Source organism: Globicephala melas, chromosome 3, assembly GCF_963455315.2.
Source record: "Globicephala melas chromosome 3, mGloMel1.2, whole genome shotgun sequence".
Lineage (NCBI taxonomy): Eukaryota > Metazoa > Chordata > Mammalia > Artiodactyla > Delphinidae > Globicephala > Globicephala melas.
Window position 1 is genome coordinate 9,426,829 of NC_083316.1, and position 24,503 is coordinate 9,451,331.

A 24,503-nucleotide genomic window follows, 5' to 3' on the forward strand; every position below is an offset into this window, starting at 1 on the left:
AAAATGTTGGGAATCACTGTGTCACATTTCAGTCATGGAGAGTCACCCTGGGGGCTCACTGTAGCATCTGTCAGTACAGAGCAGCTGAGGGTAGATGGAGGCCCTCACTTTTGGGGCCTCTAGGCAAACGGCCCGGTTATCAAACACAATCAGAGTTGTCTTGGTGTGGTGGTTTCAGCTCTAAAGAGCTTCCAAAACTGGTGGCCCATGGGCCCTGTTCTAGCATGACATTTTAAGCAATAGGCACATCGAAAGAGCAAAGCACAGAGCGAAATGCCCCTAGAAAACTGAAAAGGTAAAACAATGAAAAGAATGAGGACACATGTCGCATCTCACTTGATGAGATGCCTTTCAATACATAAAATATTCTGTTTTGCAGGAACCCCGCCCACTGGATTTCCCACTGGATATCTTCTTCTCTTTCTACTCTTCCCCTTCCCCATGCTTCTACTCTTCTTATAGAATTAAGTGGATGTTAGAACACACTCAGTTCAGCAAACCAGTTAAGGTAGTTGAACATGATCTTCAGTAGATGAAAGAATTTAAGTTACTAGGTTTATAATGTAACATGAACAATGGAAATATCAGTTCCAAATGTACTTTTTCTTACTATAAAATGCTCACTTTCTCTCTACAGATGTCAGTGCCTCCAAATTAATGAGCTCTATTAGCTGCAAAACATCTCAAGAAGCGCTGGAAATTAATTTCCATTAGTTACAAACTGACAGTCAACTACCACCTGCCTTGTAAGACAATAAAAGTTCTGAATGCTCCATTTTGGTCCTCAATTAAATGTTCAAAGTCAGATGGTGAAGAAAAGTGACTTAAGCCATCCAGAAAAATATTAAAACTGGTTTGTGTGTGAAATGACCAAAGGGGATTTCAGATTTTCGCTTGTGGTAGGATAAACAGGGAGGTTTTGAGGACAGACTGAGACTGGCTTTCCATAGTTACAGCAAAATAAGTTGAATAATGAAGAAAGGAAATTCTTTTCATAATATGGTCATGTTCTCTGAGAAGCATAGAGCCCTTTAAAGAGCACATAATTTCAAAAGGTTGAGCATAACTATGTGGATGCTGATTAAAGACGGAAATAAACAGCCAGGATGTGCTTTCCAATATTCTCACAGCTACTGGGATTTCTGAAGGGAAAACAAATGTTGCGTTTCTCTCATTTTGTGAATTTATATTTTTAGTTTTCAACATTCTATCAATATTGACTTGAAGAATGGAACCTATTTAGAATGACTTCTTTAAAATGGTAAAACAAAATAAAAGCAAAGCACAGAAGTTGGGAAAGCAGACTGATGGATAAACAGACAAGAAGCAAAATCAATACCTTGTTACTATGTGTCTTTTGTTGCATTAAAAATCAAGTTCTTACGTAAGTTTTGCAAATCTTATCTCTGGGTAACTGTGTGCAGAGCCGATTAACAGATAGTTTATTTATGTACATATACACACATAATATATGTACACACATAATCTATGTGGCATATATGTAGATGCCAGTTTCCTTAATAAAATCAAATGTAGGGCTGGCAAGGTTCCCCCTAGAAGGAGACAGTCCTTGAGGAATGACTGACCAAGGAAGCCAGTTCTGTCACCCTGGATTTTCTTGGTTTCTCTTTTTTCCTGGGGGGGGGGGAGGGTCCAACTCGTGGGAACCAACCTTGGGGAAGAGGGATGCTCTTGTCTGTTTTTATAATCTTATTCAATACTGGACCCACACAACTTTCCTTTGATCCCTTTTGAAGCACAAACCTTTCTTTTGATTCCTTCAAACCATTTCCCAGAACTCTAGAAAGCATCAAGTGGGAAGTGAAAGGAGAGCACGCAGACGGGAAATAGAGGCAGAGACCCCAAAACGGAGCCCCAAGATTTAGGAGCTTCTGTTCCAGGTCTGTGGGCCTCTCTAACCCTCATTGAGAAACCAAGGAAAGAGGCTGCCTCATTTTTGGTTCTCAGCTTGTTTCTAAGGAGCACTGTTTTTAATATTCACACTCCTTTTGGGCTCTTCAATATTCTGATCATTTCTTTCACAAGGAAGATGAAGAGAGAGATTTATTTCCTCCCTCCCACCTGTAGCTTAGTTTTCTGCTTCATCCTAAATGCCTGTCAAAGAATGACTTCACCTGCAAGATCCTACTCTCTCTTCAGTATGAGAACATCTAAGTCCAATAGACAACACACAGACACAAACGTATGAACCTGGTTATCAGTGAGAAAACAGAGATTAACCTTAAGGCAGGAAGTAAGATGAATTACTAGCAAAAGTAATATACTGAGGGCTGATAACAACACTGCAAACTAATTATTCGTTTTACTTAGGAATCCAATATGCCATTCCTTTAAACCATCAATTATCTTTATTTTGATGTTATCATTGTACTTATCATTACTGGGGACCTTAATAGTAAAACTGAAGTTGCCTGATGTTTCAGAGTTCTGACTTCTAGGGATCTGAGGTGGTCCCCTGATGCTAAATGGTGTCACCAGAGTTCATCTCTCCTATAAACAGATTGGGTAAAGATTTCATGATAATTAAATTATTGAATGGAACTTCTCAGTTGCTTTGAATCAGGGGAAAGATGCTATTTCTGTTCCTAAAACAGGGAATGGGTGTAGTTGGCTTTAAGTAGAGCGGTTAACATTAAGTTCTGGAAAGACTGCATCAGGATATATGACAGACACACTGGTAGATCATTAGAGACACAACTTAAGTGACCAAAGACAAATACTCCTGGCTTCATAATGGAGACCAAACCCAGGATCACCACGGCCACCTTCAGAGAGGCTGGGTAGGGGAGGGGGAACTCTGCTGGGAAGAAGGGGAGGGTGTACAACAGCCTTTGCTCCCGTGGTAGGCTCCAGGTAGCATGGATGGCCTTTTGCCCTAAATGAGGCAGGAAAGTCCAGTGGCCCACTTTCGAGAGCAGGGACTTGATTTTCTCAGGCTCCTCTGCACCCCTGGGGGTCTGGCTAGTGGGTGGAGGCCCCAATGAGTGGGTGGCTCTTGGACCAGGTGTGAGCTACAGGCTCACCTTCTGAACCTGCGGTAGAGCCTGTTTTACCAAAAGCATGTGGACTGAGGGGAAGGACGGGGCTGGTTCTCAGGAGGAAAGCCTGTAAACCAGAAAAACACAAAGCAGAGATTTCTACCATCACAACTGATGGAGTATCTGCTAATGACTCATTAACCAACTAATTAGTACCCTGGGTAGAAGGATGCATCTGGGATGTTGCCAAGGTCCCTATGCCAGAGCCCGCTTTGGTATAAACAAGGTGAGGGCGTAGTATTACAAATGAGTCGCTCTTTTAGAAATGCAATTGTTCACTCCTACGAGGGATTCCGAAGACAGACGGCAAAATGAGTAATCTGGGCTCTGGGAGAATCAAGATGGGCACAGACAAGTATTGTGTGTAAACACTGCTTTCCTTTCAGTTGATAAAAGGAATCCTGAAAAGGAGGCTTTTGTAAAACAAACAAAATCCTTTTGCAGTTGGAGTCTTCCCTTCCATCTTCCGATTCTGCTTCCTGGTCGTGAGGGCCCAGGTCTCAGTTTTCCCTCCTTGCCACCCCTGCTGGCCTGTGCTCTGGCCTCCCCAGATGCCCTCCCATCCCTGGCCTCCCAGCAGGGCATCCCCCCAGGATCTGCTCCCCGGTCTTTGCCACTCGGCAGCACACGGTCTCTGTGCCTTCACCCACTTCTTCCACGTGTCTGACTCCCAAGTGCCATTCTCAGCGCGAGGCTTGGGCCACAGGTGCTCCTGAAGGCAGGCGCTGTGCTGGCAGCAGAGAGGCAGTGGTGACAACAGTGGGCCCTTCCCTATGCCGGGAAACGCCCCAAAGACCTTGAGGTCTGAACACCTGTCATCTCACAACAACTTCATGAGTCAGGTGCTTTGATCATTTCCGCTTTACATACACGGACGCTGAAGACAGAGCAGGTGAGCATCACACCTGGAATCATGACTTGCTGAGAATCCTTTCCCCTGGGTATTAGACGCCCTTTACAACCCAGACCTCCTCTACTCTTCCTGTGGTGGGTGAGAGCCTGCACTGCAGGGCTGCACAAGATCATCACCTGGGCTGAGAGGGGAGAACATTTGAAATTCTACTTATTTACTTAACCAAACAGAATAAAGCAATTCAGAACGATCATTCTCCACAGGTTGGCACTGGCCCTCTCACTGGGCCCACATTTCAGATGACGGTGCATTTTTTACTGGAAGCCACAACACAGCAAGGATGACAGTCACACCCTTGCTAATTTGACCACTAGGGCTCCTTATTGCTATTGATGTGTGCCGGTCCATGTGAAGTTTTAGATTATACGATCTAGCTTTAAACTAACCCTCCCAATGCGAACAGGTAGCACAAATGATTCAAGCATGGCCAAGGGCTAAGAAAATAGCTATGCTCACCCATCTATCCACACCCGGAGGGATGAACGTCAGCCACGTTAACCAGCAAAAACAGTGATAATATACTCAGATCTAACACATTTAACCATATTGCTCTCTCTAAAGAAAGGTTTTTATTTTTTATTTTATTTATTTATTTATTTATTATTATTATTTTTTTTAGCGGTATGTGGGCCTCTCACTGTTGTGGCCTCTCCCGTTGCGGAGCACAGGCTCCAGACGCACAGGCTCAGCGGCCATGGCTCGTGGGCCCAGCCGCTCTGCGGCATGTGGGATCTTCCCGGACCGGGGCACGAACCCGTGTCCCCTGCATCGGCAGGCGGACTCTCAACCACTGTGCCACCAGGGAATCCCTAAAGAAAGGTTTTTATGATTAAAAGTGTATACTGGTCTTTCACAGCTCCCTAAATGTCCATTGACAGATGAATGAATAAAGAAGATGTGGTATATATATGATGGAATATTACTCCGTCGTAAAATAAGTATGAAATAGTACCATTTGCTGCAACATGGATGCAACTAGAGATTATCACACTAAGTGAAGTAAGTGAGAAAGAGAAAGGCAAATGCCATATGATAGCATTTATATGTGGAATCTAAAATATGGCACAAATGAACCTATCTACAAAGCAGACTCACAGTCATAGAGAACAGACATGCGGTTGCCAAGGGGGAGGGGGTGGGGAGGGATGGATTGGGACTTTGGGATTAGCAGATGCAAACTATTATACACAGAATGGATAAACAACAACGTCCTACTGTACAACACAGGGAACTATATTCAATATCCTGTGATAAACCATAATGGCAAAGGATATAAAAAAGAAAGCATATATACGTATAACTGAATCACACTGCTGTATAGCAGAAATTAACACAACATTGTATATCAACTATACTTCAATAAAAGAAATTTTAAAAATGTAAACTGAAATAAAAACTTTAAATTGTGGTGTTTTATCTTTAACATCCCCTGTTTCAAGTTCTATCTTTAGTGCACATCTATTTTACAGTGTAAATAGTAAAACAGTACACTGAAACGTGTAGTTAGTTGAGTTAGTGTATCTCCCCAAAATTCATATCTATTCAGAAGCTCAGAATATGGCCTTATTTGGAAATAGTGTCTTTGCAGATGTAATTAGGTGAAGATGAAGTCGTCCTGGATTAGCGTGGATCCTAAATACAGTGACTGGTGTCTTCATAGGAACAGCATGGGAGACGTGAGACAGAGAGGAAGGTGTAAGTGAAGACACAGGCAGAGACTGAAGCTCTGCAGCCACATTCAAGGGATGGCGGGGCCACCCCAGACCCTTCGGAGGGAGCATGACCCTGCTCAGGCCATGATTTTTCAGACTTCTGGCCTCCACAACCGTAAGAGAATACATTTTTGTTGGTTGAAGCCACCCAGTTGGTGGTAATTTGCATGGCAAGGCAGCCCTAGGAAATTAACATACCATGTTCATAATTTATAAGTAAAAAAATCCGCATACAGAGATGCAAGCTAACATTTTTTGCTGACTCGGTGGGTGGACAGCTGCCCTCCCATCCCAGCCCAACCAGGCTGGAGTACTTCAAACAGGCACCACCCCCGACTTCCAGCCCTCCTTTCTTTTCAACTAGAGAGCTTTCTCTCCCATTTTTTCATATGTAAATATCAACTATCCCTCAAGGTTCCGGCCAACCACTCAATTCCGCCTCTGTACTTCTATCACATCTGTCTTATTTACCCAATGCACTACAGTCATTTGTGGCTATACCTTTCTCTCTCACATACCTTTAAAAGCTCCTTAAAGAATGAAGCTCTTCACATGCTATCATTGCACCTGCAGAGTTCATCCTACAATATTCCCCAGAAAAGTCACCGAGAACACATGTGCCTTCAGAGGGACCTGGAGGGAAGAGTTTAAAGGAATGAGAGCTACAGGGCTGTGTCCCTGCCCAGCTCTGGCCATGTGTTGATAAAACCTCGCTGAGGACATATATGTGTGCTTTTCGTTTTTCCAAGTGGCATGAGCAGTGCATTATAATAATCATGCTGGATAACAAAACTGGAGTCTGAAGTATCACATAACGGAATCACCCCCAACAAGAAGTGAATGTTAAGCCCCTCATTTAAGTTAAAAAGAAAATTATATATATATATATATATAAAATTTCATTTTATATATATAATGGAATACTACTTAGCCATTAAGAAAAAGAATGAAATAATGCCATTTGCAGCAACATGGATGGCCCTAGAGCTTATGATACTAAGTGAAGTAAGTCAGACAGAGAAAGACTAATACCATTTGATATCACGTATATGTGGAATCTAAAATATGTCACAAATGAACTTATTTACAAAACAGAAACAGACTCACAGACATAGAAAAACAAGCTTATGGTTACCAACAGGGAAAGGGGGAAGGGGAGGGATAAATTAGGAGTTTGGGATTAGCAGATACACACTACTATATATAAAATAGATAAACAACAAGGTCCTACTGTACAGCACAGGGAACTATATCCAGTACCCTGTGATAAACCATAATGGAAAAGAATATGAAAAAGAATATATATACATATATATATAGATATCTGAATCATTTTGCTGTACACCTGAAACATTGTTAATCAACTATAGTTCAATAAAAAAAATAATAAATTAAAAAAAGTCTCACTGAGAAGGCACTGGGGGGAGGAGTAATAACTGTTCTCAGGGCTGTCTCTGAAGAAGGGATAGACGTATTCTAACGTGACTGCAAAGGTCAGAAACAAGATCAGGGAGTGAACTTACAAGGGGTGAAGATTTCAATATAAATGAGTGTACAAGGCTTGCATTATTCAAGAAATTAATAAAATGCTTCAAGAGATGGTGAGTGGCCCATTTCGAGAGGCATTCAAACAGAGACTGAATGGCCAATTGTTGGGTTTGCCCTTGGCCTAACTGAATAAATGACGTCCAAGTGCTCTTCACACTGAGGGTCTTTAAATTGCAGATGCTGTATTTTTCCCCCTCTGACATTTCCCCAGTTAAATAAATGATTATTGAACATTTAAAGTGAAAAACAAACTCCCCAGAGATTCACCACCCCATAACTGAACCAGGAAGAATATTATGACTGTTTTATTGCAAACACTTCAGACATGTTACCTAAATGACATAATAATGGCACTTTAAATGTTAATAAAGATTCTAAAAATATTTTTTAAATCTTCACCTTTAAAAAAGCATCTTTGTATATATTTTGTTTCCTGAGCATTCATTTCACTATATGCTATGTGTGGTTATAGAGTGGGCAGGTAAGCAATGAAAAAAAACTCAGCATTTGGAAAACATTCTTAACCTAGGTTTACCTAATGATATTTATAAGCAGTATTACTTAATAATATGTACTAATACAACATCCAATAATAAAATAATTTTAGTAATACACTAGGTAATACCTTAAAAGCGCATATTTTTAGATTATTGGTCAAATACTGTGGCTTGAAACAAAACATGGAGAACAAGTTTGATAGAGCCAACTGAAAATTCAGTTGCTAATTTGCACTCAAATTCAGCATAAAGATGTGTCACTGCATTTATTTCTCTGTTACACTGCGTAACAAAAAGAAGATAGAATTTTATTGTGAATCATGTTTACAGTAAGTTAGATTCCTTTAGCAGGCTTGAAAAACTGCTTTTGAGGTAGTTTACATCAAGGATTACAATACCCTGAAAAGGGATTAATCCAACTTGATTAAAAGATGCCATTCATGCTGCAACCTACACATTAAGTTACGTCAGTAAATGTCTTAGCCATAACTTCTCTTCTTATATAGACAAGAACATTTATAGCATCATTAGCACACCAGGTACATTAGTCTTGCTTTTTTCCTGGTTATTTCATCAATCACATTTTCAAAATAAGGATGCTATGACGTATCACTCCCAACATCACTGAGCTGGGATGAGTCCTTTCATATAATTTAAAGATTTATATTTGGCCTACATGTTTAAAAGCACTGTATAAAACTCAATATCTGGTATAGTACCAACAACGTATTAGCTGTGATAATTCTTAAGAAATTCACATTTTATGGAAGATAACATGCAATTAACAAATAAAAAGTTCTCAGCAAACGTGGCTGTAAAGCAAACATTATATATATATAAATTTTTTTTTCAAAGTGATTGCTGACTTAAAAAGGCAATCAGATCCTACCATCTCCTTTTATAAAAGGTTTCTGTGCATTCTTTGCTGGAGTAGAGTAGGGGCAATTAAAAGGGAAAAGTCCAAAGTTTTGCCCCGATCTATATGACTCAGCCAAGTAAGCTAGAGAAACCTAATCCTTCAGAACCAATCGTTTCATATCCTATGGCTTAGAAAAAATTTTTAAAAATTGTTTTAAAGAATATACATATGTATAACTGAAGCACTTTGCTGTACATCTGAAACTAATGCAACACTGTATATCAACTATACTTCAATTAAAAAAAATAAATTAGGGCTTCCCTGGTGGCGCAGTGGTTGAGAGTCCGCCTGCCGATGAAGGGGACACGGGTTCGTGCCCCGGTCTGGGAAGATCCCACATGCCGTGGAGCGGCTGGGCCCGTGAGCCATGGCCGCTGAGCCTGCGCATCCGGAGCCTGTGCTCCGTAACGGGAGAGGCCACAACAGTGAGAGAGGCCCGCGTACCGAAAAAAAAAAAATAATAATAATAAATAAATAAATTTTAAAAATAAAATAAAATAGCCTAACTAAATAAATAAATGTCATCAAAATATCAAAAAAAAAAGATAACAGGGAGTTTCTGGTTTCAAGTCTAATGACTGAATTGGGGCTACCTTGATTTCAAATTCTTATTTTAAAATGGATGATTTGCTTGAAAACTCCTCACTGAAGCTCCTTAATAGAGAAAAGATACTGGTCTGCAATAAGACAGATAGGCAGATAGTAGAAGAGAAAAGAAAGGAAAAACAAAACAAAGACCACATATCCATAAGCAATTATCAGAGAGACTAGACCTATTTAGACAATTTGTATCATTTCCTTCATTCCTTCACTCACTCCTACACACAGAAAACTGGTGCTACCATTTACTCGTCCTCCAAGAAAATCATAAAAGATGTGAGTATAATCTTTCCTTTTCCATTTTATTTTTTATAAAGAAATATAAATGCCCATGCCAATACGTGCCCCGTGTCCTAGAAGTGTGGATTCTAGCCTGTGTACCCACAGGTCATTTATTCCAATTCTCCATTTATTTAAGGCACAAAATATGGGGATATCAGTTTTCTCCCACAAAGGAGAATTAAGTTAAAGATGTAAGGAAAAGTGCTTTGAGAATTGTAATGTGCTATAAATACATGTTTGCAATGGCAAAGAGGCTTACATGGTCTGGTATTTAATGATAAATAAAACTTTAACAAATTCTCTTCAAAAATGTATGTATAAAAGCTTGAAAGAAATCTAAAAGCTGGAAAAGTTTAAATCATAAGTTATAATGCTGAAAAAAACAATTTTGAACCCCCAAAGTAAAAGATACCCATTCTAGTAATATTCACCTAGGAAGAACCAAAATTCATTATTCAAAAGAAGATGCAAAGATGTTATCATAAAAGAAGCATTAGATTGTGGACTAGAATTTTAGATTAGATTTGGGCTGTCTCAATTAAATCTGAACACTTTGACATATTCCTTTATTAAAAAAAAAACTCTACAAGAAAGGCATTATTGTATTTTATATACCCATTTTGCATAATGCCAGGTTATTATTATTAGTTCCTTTTACATTAAGCCATAAGAATTCAGTTCTGGTTCTAGATCTCGTTCTGTTTGTTTTGATTCTATACCTGGCCTTAGGATGGTGGTATGATTTTTTTTTCAGAATTAACACATATTTAAAGCCAATGCTTAGCATTCTTAAAAATAAAATAGTAAACTGTAATTCCTATAACACTGAGTTGTATATAAGTTCACACCTACAAAAGGTCAGTGGCCAGTATACTCTTATTCATTCTAACATTTCTTATTGGTGTCTCTTTTTTGGTTTATAGTGGGCACTCAATAAACATATGTCACATAATCCATAACTTAAAAAGATAATAGCCATGATACACTGAAAGAAGAAAAAAGGCTATAAAAGTGACAGTAATATAAAATGAGAAGGCTATGCCATTTAATAAAATAAAATGCATTTAATACACAGTATAAAATAAAGAAGCGAAGCTGTAGCTAGACAAACATAAATTTGGGTTCCTATCAAGCCAAATTCCCCTAATATGAAATTTAAAAACCTTTCCACTGAAGATTAAATGCTTAGCCTCAATTTAAGTAAACAATGTTCAATAAAGCAATGCCAATCCAATTATGTATTTTTCTATTTAGCATTTCCTAAGAGTTTACTTCTATTTCTACATGTTTTCAATAGCATGTCTAGAAAAATTATTTAAAAATAGAGAGTGTTGGGGGAGGGATGGATTGGGAGTTTCGGGTTAGCAGATGCAAACTGTTATATATAGAATGGATAAACAACAAGACACTACTGTAGAGCACAGGGGGCTATATTCAATATCCTGGGATAAACCATAATGGAAAATAGTATAAAAAAGAATGCATATATATGTATAACGGAATCACTTTGCTGTACAGCAGAAACTAACACAACATTGTAAATCAACTATACTTGAATAAAAAAATAATAAATATTGAAGAAAGAAAGAAAGAAAGAAATAGAGAATGTTGAGGTGTTGTTATCTGAAGAACATTCTACCCACACATGCCAAGAATACTGAAGGATCTGGGGCAGATTTCAGGACCAAGACGATAGAGATCCCTGTTTCGACTGAAAATCTAGAGAAGCAGGATGCCGGACAATGTAAGTATAAGAATTCTTCTTATTTCTAGTAGTTAACAGTGAGCACTTATTACAACTCACCTTTACAATGGAGGTTCTACCACATATAATATTTAACGTAAACCCTCCAAGCAGGTTTGAATTGTGCTAAAGAAGCGATCTCAAAGAATACCAAATGGTCCCATTTGGTAAAATGGTCCCATTATGCCTTTTATGTATGTAGACGTGATTTCTTTTTACGAAAGAATCTATGCAAACCCCTCAATATAGTACACATGCACTTGTGTGCTCTATCAGAGAAAATATCCAAAAATTCCTTGAGATGAATTTTACCGCCAGATTCAAGTCACATGCCCCGTTACAAAGACATATCAGGCATCTGATATATCTGTAGTATTCACAGATGCAGATATATATTTATGGGGCTCTGCATAACTCAAATGCCTATGAATAAAACATCATTGAACTCTACAGGAATTCAATTCCAATTTCAGAAGTAGAGTATCACTAAATCCTTCACCACTGTTGAAAAAAGAAAGCAAAAAAGAAACACTTCTCCATAATAACAATTTCTTTAATATATTATATTCAAGTTTTTAATCAATGTCCAATCAACTTCAGCCTCATGTTTATTTTCAGACACAAAAATGAAGGTAATAAGCGTTTTCTAAATGTCCAATTTTTAGTATAACCTGGTAGGTGTGCCACTTTCCACTCTAATGAATGGAAACATACAGCGTGACAAAGCATGCTTCTACTGAGACAAGAAAATACCTAGACCATAGTATTTGAAGTCAAATGATATAACCCCCCAATCCTCCATTTCTACTGCATGAAAGAAAATTGTTCAACATCTCATCAAATAGCTGAAACCTTCAAGCACCTACAAATGTTCTGATCAAAAGATCGTCTTTGCTGTTGAACCAAGAAGATACTAGGGATCTATGATCGATACCAATATTCCAAATCAAACAGAAGATTATAAAACCCAACCAAAGTCAACACTTTCATACTCAGCCAGTGACATGGAGGCAATAACGCGACGCAAAAAGAAATCATGTAGTAACAAGGCCTGGTTTGAAAACCTCTTTAGCAGTGATTGGGAAGAGAAAAAGGTTGGTACCCACCTGGGATCTTTCTGAATGCTATCGATGGATGGGGATCTGGCCAAGGTGCCTTCGGGAGGGAGGGCAGGGCCGGATTTGCTGTACGGAGACTCGACGGAAGGACAATACTGCAGCTGCCGGTAGGGGTCCGCGTAGCTGGAGGCTGGGCCGGCGGCGTAGCTGGCCCTCTGGAAGGTGGCCACGGCAGCGCTCTGCGGGCCATGCTGGCTGCCTGTGCGCTGCAAGGGGACGGAGTCGACACCGGGGGAAGACGGGGCTAGGACAGGAAAGTAGGGACAAAGTAAAAAATTGAGGACCTGCTCACAGAAACGGTTAACCAGGTCTAGGCAGGGGGGAAAATTACACACATACAAAAACAAAAACAAAAACAAGGGTTTGAAAGAATAAAAAAAAAAAAATTCTGTCATATTTGAACTAACACATTCGATGTTACCCATTAAAGTGATAATTAGCATGCTATTTCAGGAATAAACCTTTCCACTCTAGGGCAAAAACGCATCTGCGGTGTGTTTGCTGCTTACCAACCTCCACGAGAAGGTTTGTTAATCGGAAATGTAAACTCTGTGTGGAGCTAAAACCCAGAAGAAATGTAAGGAACATCTAAGGAATCGTGTACAGTGACTTCTTTACTGTTTAGGTTGAGAAAACTCAGAAAGTGCTCGCTCAGGTGATGTTACATTAATTCTATTCAGGGTGTGAAAGAAATTTAGTAATGTGGTTAATTTCTCCTAAATAAAAGAAAATAAGGCAACGTGAGAGGATGTGTATGCATGGGGGTGGAGGTGAACACAGGTCCATAGTTAGTACTCGAGCATTAAAGCAGGACTGTCCTAGTTCTTGTAAATTTTAACAAACACCCACAGGAGTTTTATATGCCTCTTTCTCAAGTTGAGCTTTCATAGTAACAAATACATTCGGTGAAGGGTGGGCATGGGAGAGGAGATGAAGACCTGCCCAACTGCAACACAAACAAAATAAGAAGCTGACTTGGCTTTTCCAGAAGTATTTGCATCTTTTCAATACGCCTAAATTGTTTGGAGAAGATTTGACACCAGTTACTAAAATTGGTTTGACTATTTCCAAACTGAATTTCAGTTTTTTGTTTCCTTCCTGGTTCTTTGGAGTTTGTTTCCTGTCATTATTTTTATCTGGTTCTCAGAAATACTTGACGTCTAAGGTTTAGTTGACATATACAATGAAAATAGCATCTTCCATATTAATAGAATGCGACCTGTTATTAATTGTTGTGATATTTAGCCATGATCGATATTAGACAGCACCTTTACTTTCTAGCATTGTAGATCGGAATATATCCCAAATACAGCCAGTGTCTAGATAAGGCCGTTTACCATGCAAGCTCTACGTGGAATTAGTTTCCGATTACGAATCACACCCCACAACTCGGACTTTCTGAGAGCTTCATAGTGGATGGTGATAGAGCTTATTTTATCCTCTCTCTCATTAGAAGACATATGTGAAATCAAATACAAAAGAAATTATGTCACATTGAGGAAACAACGTTAATGTTAAAAGTTAAGGATATCCTGTCGGAATGACAAAAAGTTGCAAAGTGAACTGGAGAAACATATCCTAATATGAGAGCTGATTTTAACAGAGTTCAGGGCTTCTCATTCCAAAGAACTTTTAATACTTAATCTTATAATAACCAAAATTAGGAGACTAGGCACTGTGACATGGTGAAGACTAGAAAAATATTTAAGAAAACTTTCTAAACAAAAAGTGCATATTTTCCCAGAAGAGCAGTATTTTGAAATGATGAGGGCTGCCCTGATGGATTAAGTTTCAAAGTCATTGGATTAGACTAATAAGCATTAAGTTCACAACCAGAAAATCTGTCTTACGTCTTTAGGCAATTTATGGAGCATTTAGATTGTCTCCAAAATTTTACAAGCATGTCTAATTAAAAGTCATGTTTTAAAATTTATGAACAATGTGCTTTATGTCATGGGGACAGGGGTTAAAAATTCAGGCCAGGCATAACCATGCTCTTGGAAGAACAAATGCAAAGAGGTAAACACAATTTCATTTTCTAGAAGAGTTGTGAAAAGCCAGCCAGCAAATCAAGGGCAAACGGGGAAAACTAACTATAACCTGACATTTTTCAGATAAATGCATGTTTTCCATTCAGGAACTAAATATCTGCACTTAAGCTTGCTGAAAAGGGTTACTAATATCAGAAAAAAATCCTTTTCTATGCAAAATTATTTGTTATTAATACATTAGATATAGTGATTAACAGGGAGGGCAAAATTGCAGAGATCAGGATTTAATAATGAAACGTGAAGAAACGCTCTTGTTAAAAAAATGATAATATATTGGGCTTCCCTGGTGGTGCAGTGGTTGAGAGTCCGCCTGCCGATGCAGGGGGCACGGGTTCGTGCCCCGGTCCGGGAAGATCCCACATGCCGCGGAGCGGCTGGGCCCGTGAGCCATGGCCGCTGACTCTGTGCGCCCGGAGCCTGTGCTCTGCAACGGGAGAGGCCACAACAGTGAGAGGCCCGTGTGCCGCAAAAAAAAAAAAAAAAAAACAAAAAAAGACAATATAGGTAAGGGAAACAAGCTAACTAGCCACACCAGAAACTCTCAAAGGACTATAAATTTAAAAAGAATAGGGACTTCCCTGGTGGTCCAGTGGTTAGGACTCCGCCCTTCCAATGCAGGGAGCACAGGTTTGATCCTGGTCGGGGAACTAAGATCTTGCAAGCCACGTGGCACGGCCAGGAAAAAGTGGAAAAAAAAAAGGTATTTAAAAAAAAAAAAAGAATATAGTATAACGAGGAGCTTAAGAAAAGCAATCCCTTGGGCATCCCTGGTGGCGCAGTGGTTGAGAGTCCGCCTGCCGATGCAGGGGATGTGGGTTCGTGCCCTGGTCCGGGAAGATCCCACATGCCGCGGAGCAGCTAGGCCCGTGAGCCATGGCCGCTGAGCCTGCGCGTCCGGAGCCTGTGCTCCGCAATGGGAGAGGCCACAACAGTGAGAGGCCTGCATACCGCAAAAAAAAAAGAAAAAAAAAAAAAAAAAAGAGAGTGGACTATGAAATTTAAGACGGGTAAACAACTTCCAGAAAGATCATATTTGAAAAAAAAAAAAATCGCAATCACATTTCTGTCACTTGACAAATGGCCTTTCAGAAGTATCATTCCTGAAGCCATAAGTTTCAACTTTTTTAGGTCTCAATAAATAGAGTACCCGATGAGAATTTCAAAATATAAAATTAGAACTCAAACTGATACTGTCAAATTCAAATAAATTAGAGACTGCTCAATGCAAGGAAAATAATGCAAAATAGCAATACAAATGGGGAGAAAAATACACTATTTTAAAGGGTAGGTTATATGATCATATAGAAGAAAATGCATGAGAAACGAAGAGATCTCAAACGAGCCATCGGTAATGTAAGAATGTAATACCTTCTATTTTTTTAAGCACGAGGTAAAAGACTGATTTCAACACGTTAACACTGATTTCTCCCTTTTTGCCTGTTCAGACTGCGGTGTGTTTGTTGCAGACGGTGGCTCTCTTAATATAGATAAGCCGATACCGCTCACACGATTAAAAGACTTTTCTTTAACACAAATTTTCCCTTAATTTCTGTCCTGTTACATTCGGTTGGCCAAAAAGTGCGTTCGGGTTGTTCGTAAGATGGCACGGAGGAACCCGAAACGACGTTATGGCCTATGCTTGCTCTCATTTGAGTTTTAGAGCTCAGTTGACCAAATCACCCACCTTGGAGGATTACTCTATTCAACTGAACTTTCTTATGGCAAACATTTGAAGTAAAAGGTGCTTTATCAGCTCTGTAAACACTCCTCTCTCTTCTCACCTGCTCTGCAAACAGCCCCTTCTCCCCTCAATAATCTCTTCCAACTCAATGAATCACACTGCTGGTCTCCTTGGGGAGAGTTTAAAAGTAGCCTCTTCGGGGAGATTTTAAAAGTAGCCTCTTCAGCAGTTGACCTGATACTTCGCCTTTTCACGCTGCTCATGAAATTATCTGTTTTCCGAAGAGCTACACAAATAAAGGTCTAGTGCGTAAAGGGAAAAAAAATAGATGTTTTATGTGTTGTATTTTGTTTGAAAGAAGGGAAGGGAGATCCTTTTTAATAAAAGCAAACATTCTATTTTGATGAGGATAGATGGTTACATGCATTATTTACTGACAATGGAAAAAAAGGAGAACAGAATAAAATAAAAGACTCTGGCACATGGAGAAACTTGGGAGATGGAATATAAAGCAGGGTTCAACAGAAGAAAGAAAAAACATGTATTTTTGTTTTCATATTATTTATCTTTTCTTTTATGTATATTTGTACATAGAGAGATATGAAAACATAAAATACTTTTACACATGTTATAAAATACAAAGTAAGCAAACGATAAGCTGATTAAATAACATTCCTCCTGCAAGCTCAGAAAATAAAAATGGCTTAGGTGACAATGGGTCCAAAAACATGGCCTATATACCTTTAAAGTTATTACTTAAATAATAACAACTCTATCATTTCAGGGATGAGGAACCTTCACCACCCAATAGTATTATCATCTAGAACTGAATTATACATGTCTTCCAATTTTCTGCACTCTGCACAGGTTGATCCAAGCTGAGCTCAATGGAAAAATATTCAAGGGTAAATTTAACATAATCTTTTAACTTCATATGTCATTATGTTTGTGGGGGGGAGGCATTTAATGCAGGATTATTATTAGTGTTGATGTTGATTACTGGTGTCGATGTTGCTGTTTCTAAATTTTATCGACTGTTCTACCAGCAAACACTCCGTTCTCCTTCAGCTGTAATTACTTTGTATTTACACCATTTTAGGTGAATTGATATAAGTAAGCATCTGGAAGCTCTTCTTGGTTTTAAGATGATATTTATCACTGGGCTCATTAAAAATTTCCAGTTGGGTAATCATGTGCCCCTGACTTTTTAGATTTAAAAGAGGTAAAAATTTTAACTAAGAGGTTACGGAGGATCTAATTTGACTTACTCCAGTGGGAAGCAATCATTTTTACAATTTGAAGTAACAGCCTTTAATAAGTAATAAACTGTTACTATTACATCTTTTGTGGACTCAAAAGATGAATTTCATTGAAAATGTTATTTATACTTTATTGAAGAATAGCAATAAAATTTTATGAATATGAAGGTTCTATGTAATCCCTCTATAACTTTATAAAGTATTGACTCTTGCTGCAGAAAGTTTTTTAAAAAATGCTTTCTCCATATGGGCAAATATTTTCATCCCATTCTTATTTCTTGTTATGTTGCAATATTTGTCAACCTCATAAGGATATTTAGCAGGTTTTCTCCTTGCAGCGTACCTACGCTAATTCATTCTTTATTAGAAGCTGACACATTCATCACAGAAAGCTTGTTTTCTCCACTCAGGATCACATTTATCCGAAAGGAAATGCATGTGACTATCAACCCAGCCGATGTTGGCCATTTTTGCTAGTTTAGAAAGATGTGTTTGGGAGGTTGTCAGAGTCAAGTATTTACGTTCATCAAAGGACTCCTAAGTTGACAGTCATTGATATGTTTGAGTTTGAAATAAAAATCTGTGTCATCTTAATAGACTTTAGCATAAGCATATCCATGAGAGTCACAGGTTCTTTGTCTGGCCGTGTTCCTTATTATATAAGCTCTGTTTGGACAAGGTTTATCCCGGACAAAAGGTATATTCTATTTAAACCGACGCCCAAATTAAAAGTGTGCCTCTTTAAATTTTCATTGTGCAAGAAGTAAAGACTCAGACGTTGGGTGGATGGTCCTGGAAGAGCAGGTGGGGATATTGGCTCTACTGCCCCACTCACTGCTCAGTGGCCTGGTCTTCTGCTGCAGCCACAGCATCCTGTCTCCTTGCCCAGGGAGACAGCACGGATGGATCTGATAAGAGGGTCCCCTCTGGGGAGCCCTGTTGAGTGGCGACCACTGCTGATTCAGGAAGTGTCGCTTTTATGTTCTCTCGTGCTGCTAGATCTCTGGGACCACCATGCTGGCTCCTGTCTCAGTCCTGTCCTGGTGCCCCTAGGGGCAGCTTCTCTACTGTCTCGAGGACCTTTTTGAACACCCAAAGGTAGACTGTGCTTCTTGTCTGAATCGGGATCTAAGTCAGTCTTCATAATAAAGTAACAAGGGTGAGAGGGTAACTATGGCAGCCAAGATGGAGGGATGGAAAAAAGATGGCGGTAGGTTGGGTATAGGGGGAGAAGCTAACTGAGAAATCACCTTTGGAGGGGAAGTTTAGGGAGCTTCAATCTGTCTCATCTTCGAGGACTACAGCTGTTTCCTGCTCTTCTCGGTATAGTCATCTCAGTGTATCTCTCAGTTCTGGTACAATCTATAACTCAGGATGGCCTTAGTGGTGTTTGGAAAGGGAGGCCCAGGGATGGGGTCAGCATGGGCCTGAGCAGGGATGGGAGAGAAGAGTGGCCACGGGAGATAATGCCCGGGACCCTGAGCCAGGTGGAAGCAGAGCTGAAGCACTGAGCGACCAAGAGTGGGTACCATTCCACAGCCCCACTCCCTGCTGAGAAACTAAAGGATGACCTGGGAGGGCGGCAGGAATCGTGTATAGTGCAATCTTGAGTTACATGTTATCTAGGAAAGAAACGACAGTATGTGTTGTTCTGTGCTTTTTTTTTTTTTTTTTTACAGTTAAGGTCATTTTAATTTTGCAATTGTATAAAGAGGAGGGGAGTTTTTTTCCCCAGTTTTTCCTGTGAGAGGAAAATACATATTAGTAAGTAAAATTATTTCAGTTTAGTTGAATTTGTGCCAAATCTAAGCAAGTGAGTCAGGCATCCAAGAAACTAATTTGAATGGCTGACCTTTCAAAGGAGTTACTTTGAGCCTCTGAGTTGATGGATGTCCTTTTCTCTTTTGTAATGATCCTGCTTGCTTAATTTTGAACATGTTCTATTTTATGGTGCTTTTCTTAACACTCTGTCTTCATGTTTGTCTGGAATGTTCATTTAGCCTTTACTATATTACCTTCCGTTACCAGTTATTTTGTCCTATTTTAGGTCCTTCTCTGCAACTAAAATGAGCATGCGTGAGGACAAAGTTGGTTTAAGCTTCTTTGGACCTGAAGCCCATCAAGCACGTGGTTTGTTTTCAACAGATATTATCTGATTAACGCAGGACACAGGAAATCCTGACGCTCTCTAGATGAAAATGGGTGTATATTTATTTATTTATTTTTGCAGTACGCGGGCCTCTCACCGTTGTGGCCTCTCCCGTTGCGGAGCACAGGCTCCGGACGCACAGGCTCAGCGGCCATGGCTCACGGGCCCAGCCGCTCCGCGGCATGTGGCATCCTCCCGGACCGGGGCACGAACCCGTGTCCCCGGCATCGGCAGGCGAACTCTCAACCACTGTGCCAACAGGGAAACCCTTTATTTTGTTTTTGAATGATGATTTTTACAAATGCAGGGTCAACCAAGATGACTGTTAAGAGCCCAGGTCCCAGGGCAAAACTGCCTGGGTGTGAAGCTTTAAAGACTGGCTCCATACCACCTGTGTGACCTTGGGCAGATTACTCTACATCTCTGGGCCTCAGTATTCTGATTCGTAAAGTGAGCATCATAATAGCACCTCCTTCATAGGGCGGTTCTGAGGATTAGTAAGTACATTCAAAGCATTGAGAACCATGGCTGAGAGTGGCAGACATGCTATATGCTTTGTCATCCTGTCTCAGCTGCTTGACGCTATAGCACCACCCAGTAATTCCCAAATTGTTAAGGCCAATACACTTGACTTCACTCCCAAGTGGGGATTCCCTCAAGAGCAGCAAGTGGCCTTCAATTCCCCTGCCCCACTCTCCTGGAAGTATCCTCTGGAAATGCTCTACAGATGGAACTGAAGGACCTCCGGCCAGTGGCCTTACTTCACAGCAGAGAGGTAAGGCTGAAGAGCCGCCTTGGCCACCGATCTGAGCCAAAAGCCAGTGACCCCGGAACAGTTCAGGTCTAACAGGCCTCATAAGAACCTGTCCTCTTCTCCCAAGGAATTAGGGTATTTGCTCTGACTCTGGACGCTTCTTAAAAGTCTGTACCGGTGGTGGCACTAAGTGTGGGGTGTGTATAGCACAGAGGATGTGAAAAATAACCCTCTGGATATAGAAAAGCAATCTTCTTTTTTTTTTACTTATTTTTTTGGTTGCACTGCATGGCTTGTGGGATCTTAGTTCCCCGATCAGGGATCGAACCGGGGCCCCCGACAGTGAGAGCACGGTGTCCTAACCACTGGACCGCCAGGGAATTCCTGGGAAAGCAATCTTAAAATGTTTCTTTATTGAAGTTTAATCTTGCCTTTACTAGATATAATTTAATACTATTGTATAATATGTATGTAATTTATACGTGAGAGATATATACCCGTATTAAAAGCATTTTCTCAAACATGTGGGTTCTGATAGAGACAGTTCCTGGAGGTGCAGGGTTAGCTGGGAAAGGGTAAGGACTTGAAATGAATTCAGGATAGAAATAGGGAGTAACCTGAGCAGGGGTGAGGGAGAGAGGGCTTGTGGCTTTATGCTTAGGAGCTGGAGACGTGGCTTCTCCCCACCTGTCCCCAAGAGACCACTCATGGACTTCTGTAAATTTCCATAGTGTTGTGGAAATCAGCATATTTCCTCAAAAGTGCCTCAAGTTCAAAGATGCGGGCAGGGAGGGTGTCTTGGGCATCTGGATGGCACACCTCAACAGATCTCGGCCAGGACAGAGGTTACTATTAGTGGGAAAGGGCTGGGCAAACAGATTGTCCCCTCTGAAGCACTCAGACGACACTCCTGCCTTCTCTCAGAGGAGAGATAGGAGAAAAACACTCATTTATTCATTCAGTCTGGTTCTCCACTGATGGCTTAGAATGGGGGTCAGCAAACTTCTGTAAAGCGCCAGTAAGTAAGTATTCTCAGCTTAACCAACCATATGGTCTCTGTCACTATTCAACTGGGCTGCTGCAGGGTGACAGCAACTACAGATGATCTGGAAACAAAAGGGTGGGGCTGTATTCCAATAAATGTTTAGGACTGCGCAATTTGGAATTCATATGACTTTTACATATCCCCAAATATTATCCATCTTTTGACCGCAAACCATTTAAAAATGTGATAATCGTTTTTAACGCGCAAGCACTACTACCACAGGTGACGAGCTGGATTGAGACTGTGGGCCATCGTTTGCCAACCCCTGGCTTAGAGAAAACACTACTTTTGTTGTCGTCTTTGTTTTTTTTTTGTTGTTGTTAAGTGTGAACATCAGTCCTGGTCCTTAATTTGAGATCGATGAATGAAATACTTTTTTCCTATTGTAGCTAATTTTTCATTAAACCTCCAGAAGTTTATCAACGAGAGCTAATTCTAAAAGCCTATGAATATGGAACAGGGAATCAACATAATCCCTTTTGTTGTCAGTTTTTCTTCAAATTAGATATTGAATGTCACCGAGATTGTTATCTTTGTCTTTTATAAGGAGTGGGTGGAAATAAAATTACCCTAGTTAATAATATGCAACAAGCTAAATGTTAAACTAGCCCAGCCTCAGACTGGAGTAGGTTTAGCAGGCTGAAGGTGAGAGAAACTCTGACAGAAGAATAAATGGGTATTCTTTCTACCTAAACTAAGATATGTACTATTAACACTGGATGGCATTTACAACGTCAAGAGTAAAATCAAGGAGTATTCTGTGCTTTTCTTCCTATGATGCAGTGAAATACTGAAATGTAAATACCAATAATCAGCTAGAAAAGCAACGTAGCTTGCCTGGATTTCAAAACATATAAGTTAGTATCACAATGAAGTTTCACAAAATTGCTATGATCTACTTCTTGGGAACTGGAAGTTACAACAGTCTGAAGATGAAGCGCCCGGTGCCAAGGCCTGGACCAGAGCTTCCGCATCCCCATACCTCGGCCCCTGCCCGGGATGATAATGTGTATGATTACAAATGAAGGAGACAGCTCTACTGTCTGCAGACCGGCAGCATAATGTTTCCTAAGCTAACTTAGCCATGGGAGGCTTTAGCGGAAGTGCCGTTCTCAGTACCTTAATGATATTGGTTTTACAGTTAAGGTAAGTGTGCTCGTCGAGCACATTTAATCATGACACTTGACCAGTTATTTTGCAAATGGCTTCATGTTCTGGAAAACACTTGTCCTTCTTCACGTGGCCTAAGGTTGTGTCAAGTTAAAATATATATTTAATCCAGGAAAGCTATCCAGTTGAATGAACCATATGCAATTGCCAATAACCGACTTTTCAGAAATAATTTCATATGATTCAACCTAACAGTGTGTATGAAATAAATTCTCAGTTGGCTTTACAAAATATGCTACATGTTTTAGTAAATATGCTTCCTTCCCACCAAGCTTGCCAAACAGGTAGACTGTGTCATTAAAAAAGTTACCAGCATGAGGCATATGCCTTTATATGTCCTGTACAGTGACCGTGCTTCCCTAAAGTAGTTATAGTCACTAAATACGTTAATAAGGATGTACAAAAAATTGGTACTGCTCCTTCGATTTGCCTGTGTGACAAGATGAGCTGACAACCCCCCTGCACTTATTTCATTTACAATCTACTCAGGGAGCTAAAGTGGAGTCATATTTGGTTTCTATCCTCATCACAAACATTAACGAGAGAAGCAGGTGTATCATAATGCTTCTGAGGAAACAGGACATACACGCACGCGCACACACACACACACACACACACACACACACACACACACCTTTCACAAGGGAGTGTTCTTTAAGCTTCCAAGCAGGCCCACCCCTCTGTGGACAGGCCCCCGTAAGTGGACAAGCCACCTCTGTGGACAGGCCCCACTCTGTGGACAGACCCCCGTCTGTGGACAGGCCCCCGTCCATGGACAAGCCTGTGGACAGGCCACTCCACTGTGGACAGGCCCGTCCTCTATGGACAGGCCCACCCCTCTGTGGACAGGCCACTCCACTGTGGACAGGCCCACCCTCTGTGGACAGGCCCACCCCTCTGTGGACAGGCCCACCCTCTGTGGACAGGCCGCTCCACTGTGGACAGGCCCGCCCTCTGTGGACAGGCCCACCCCTCTGTGGACAGGCCCACCCTCTGTGGGCAGGTCCCCCATCAGGGTCCTGAATACACACCTGTGCTCGTGCGGTACGTGCCCGTGTGTGCTGGCGGCAGAGGGTCCCCCTGGCTCTGGCTGAGACTCCTCATGGGGGGCTTCTGATAGACGCGGTCTTCATAGATGGGGTCTATGTGGTGCTCTGGGGACTGCAGGGCTCGCAGCTCCGGGCCCAGGTGGCCATGCTGACTGCTGTATGAGGCCCGGGACCCAGCTGAAAGGAATGGACAAGGAGACAGTAAGACCCGACCGACATTCAAACAGAACTTGTTTTAACCAAGACGTATTTGAATCTGGGGGGGACAGGAATGTTGAACTCTGCAGAAAATCAGATGAATGGTAGGAAGAGGTCAAGCTGATCAGCTTATCTGCATCACCCAGCTGTCTTGCTTTGTGCCCAAACCTGATCTCTGTATAAGGATGATAATGATTCTGAGATAAATGCCCATTGAACAGGGCCAGTGAAACAGCATCTTTCCCAGCCTAACGAATGTAACAGGTTTCCTCATTAAAGAGATCAGTCAGATTGAAGTCAAACCTAAAAAGCTCTTATTATCCCTTAGTCCTTGCACCTGAAATTTTACGACAGGAATTCTTATTTAAAACGATGAGCAAATGCATAAGCCGTGGTGGCAAGCCATCTTGATGTTGTTCCTGAAAAATGGACCAGAATTTGTTCTCTCATCAGCAGTTTTTCCCTGGACAATGAATGAACCAAAATGTTCGGACTTACAGTAGTCTAAATCCCTGAGAGAAGCAGATTTTAAAGAAAAAGGTTTTCAAGTTATGTTTTCCTTTACTCTTACCCTCCAAATGGAAGGATCTGCATTTAGTCTACCTTCCTCTGAAACAGTTCAAATGGTTGCCACAAACTGGTTTAATTTATAAATCGAGGCTACATAGCATTTGCCTGTAGTGGTCGTAAATCCTTATTTGTGTCTTTTTTTTTTCCTTTTCTTTCTTGCACTGTATAGGAAGAGGTGTGGCTTT

General features: G+C 40.6%; 1 protein-coding gene across 9 annotated transcripts in view; it reads right to left on the reverse strand.

Annotated features, from left to right (window-relative positions):
* The window catches only part of CTNND2 (catenin delta 2), a 930,830-nt gene that overhangs the window by 359,108 nt on the left and 547,219 nt on the right, over positions 1-24,503 (reverse strand). For all 9 annotated transcript variants that reach the window (XM_060295662.1, XM_060295656.1, XM_060295659.1 and 6 more), the window contains 2 exons: positions 23,533-23,727; positions 12,381-12,636 (listed from right to left, as the gene is read on the reverse strand). In XM_060295662.1, coding sequence (XP_060151645.1) covers positions 12,381-12,636; positions 23,533-23,727 — 451 coding nt within the window. The remainder of the gene's footprint in view (positions 1-12,380; positions 12,637-23,532; positions 23,728-24,503) is intronic.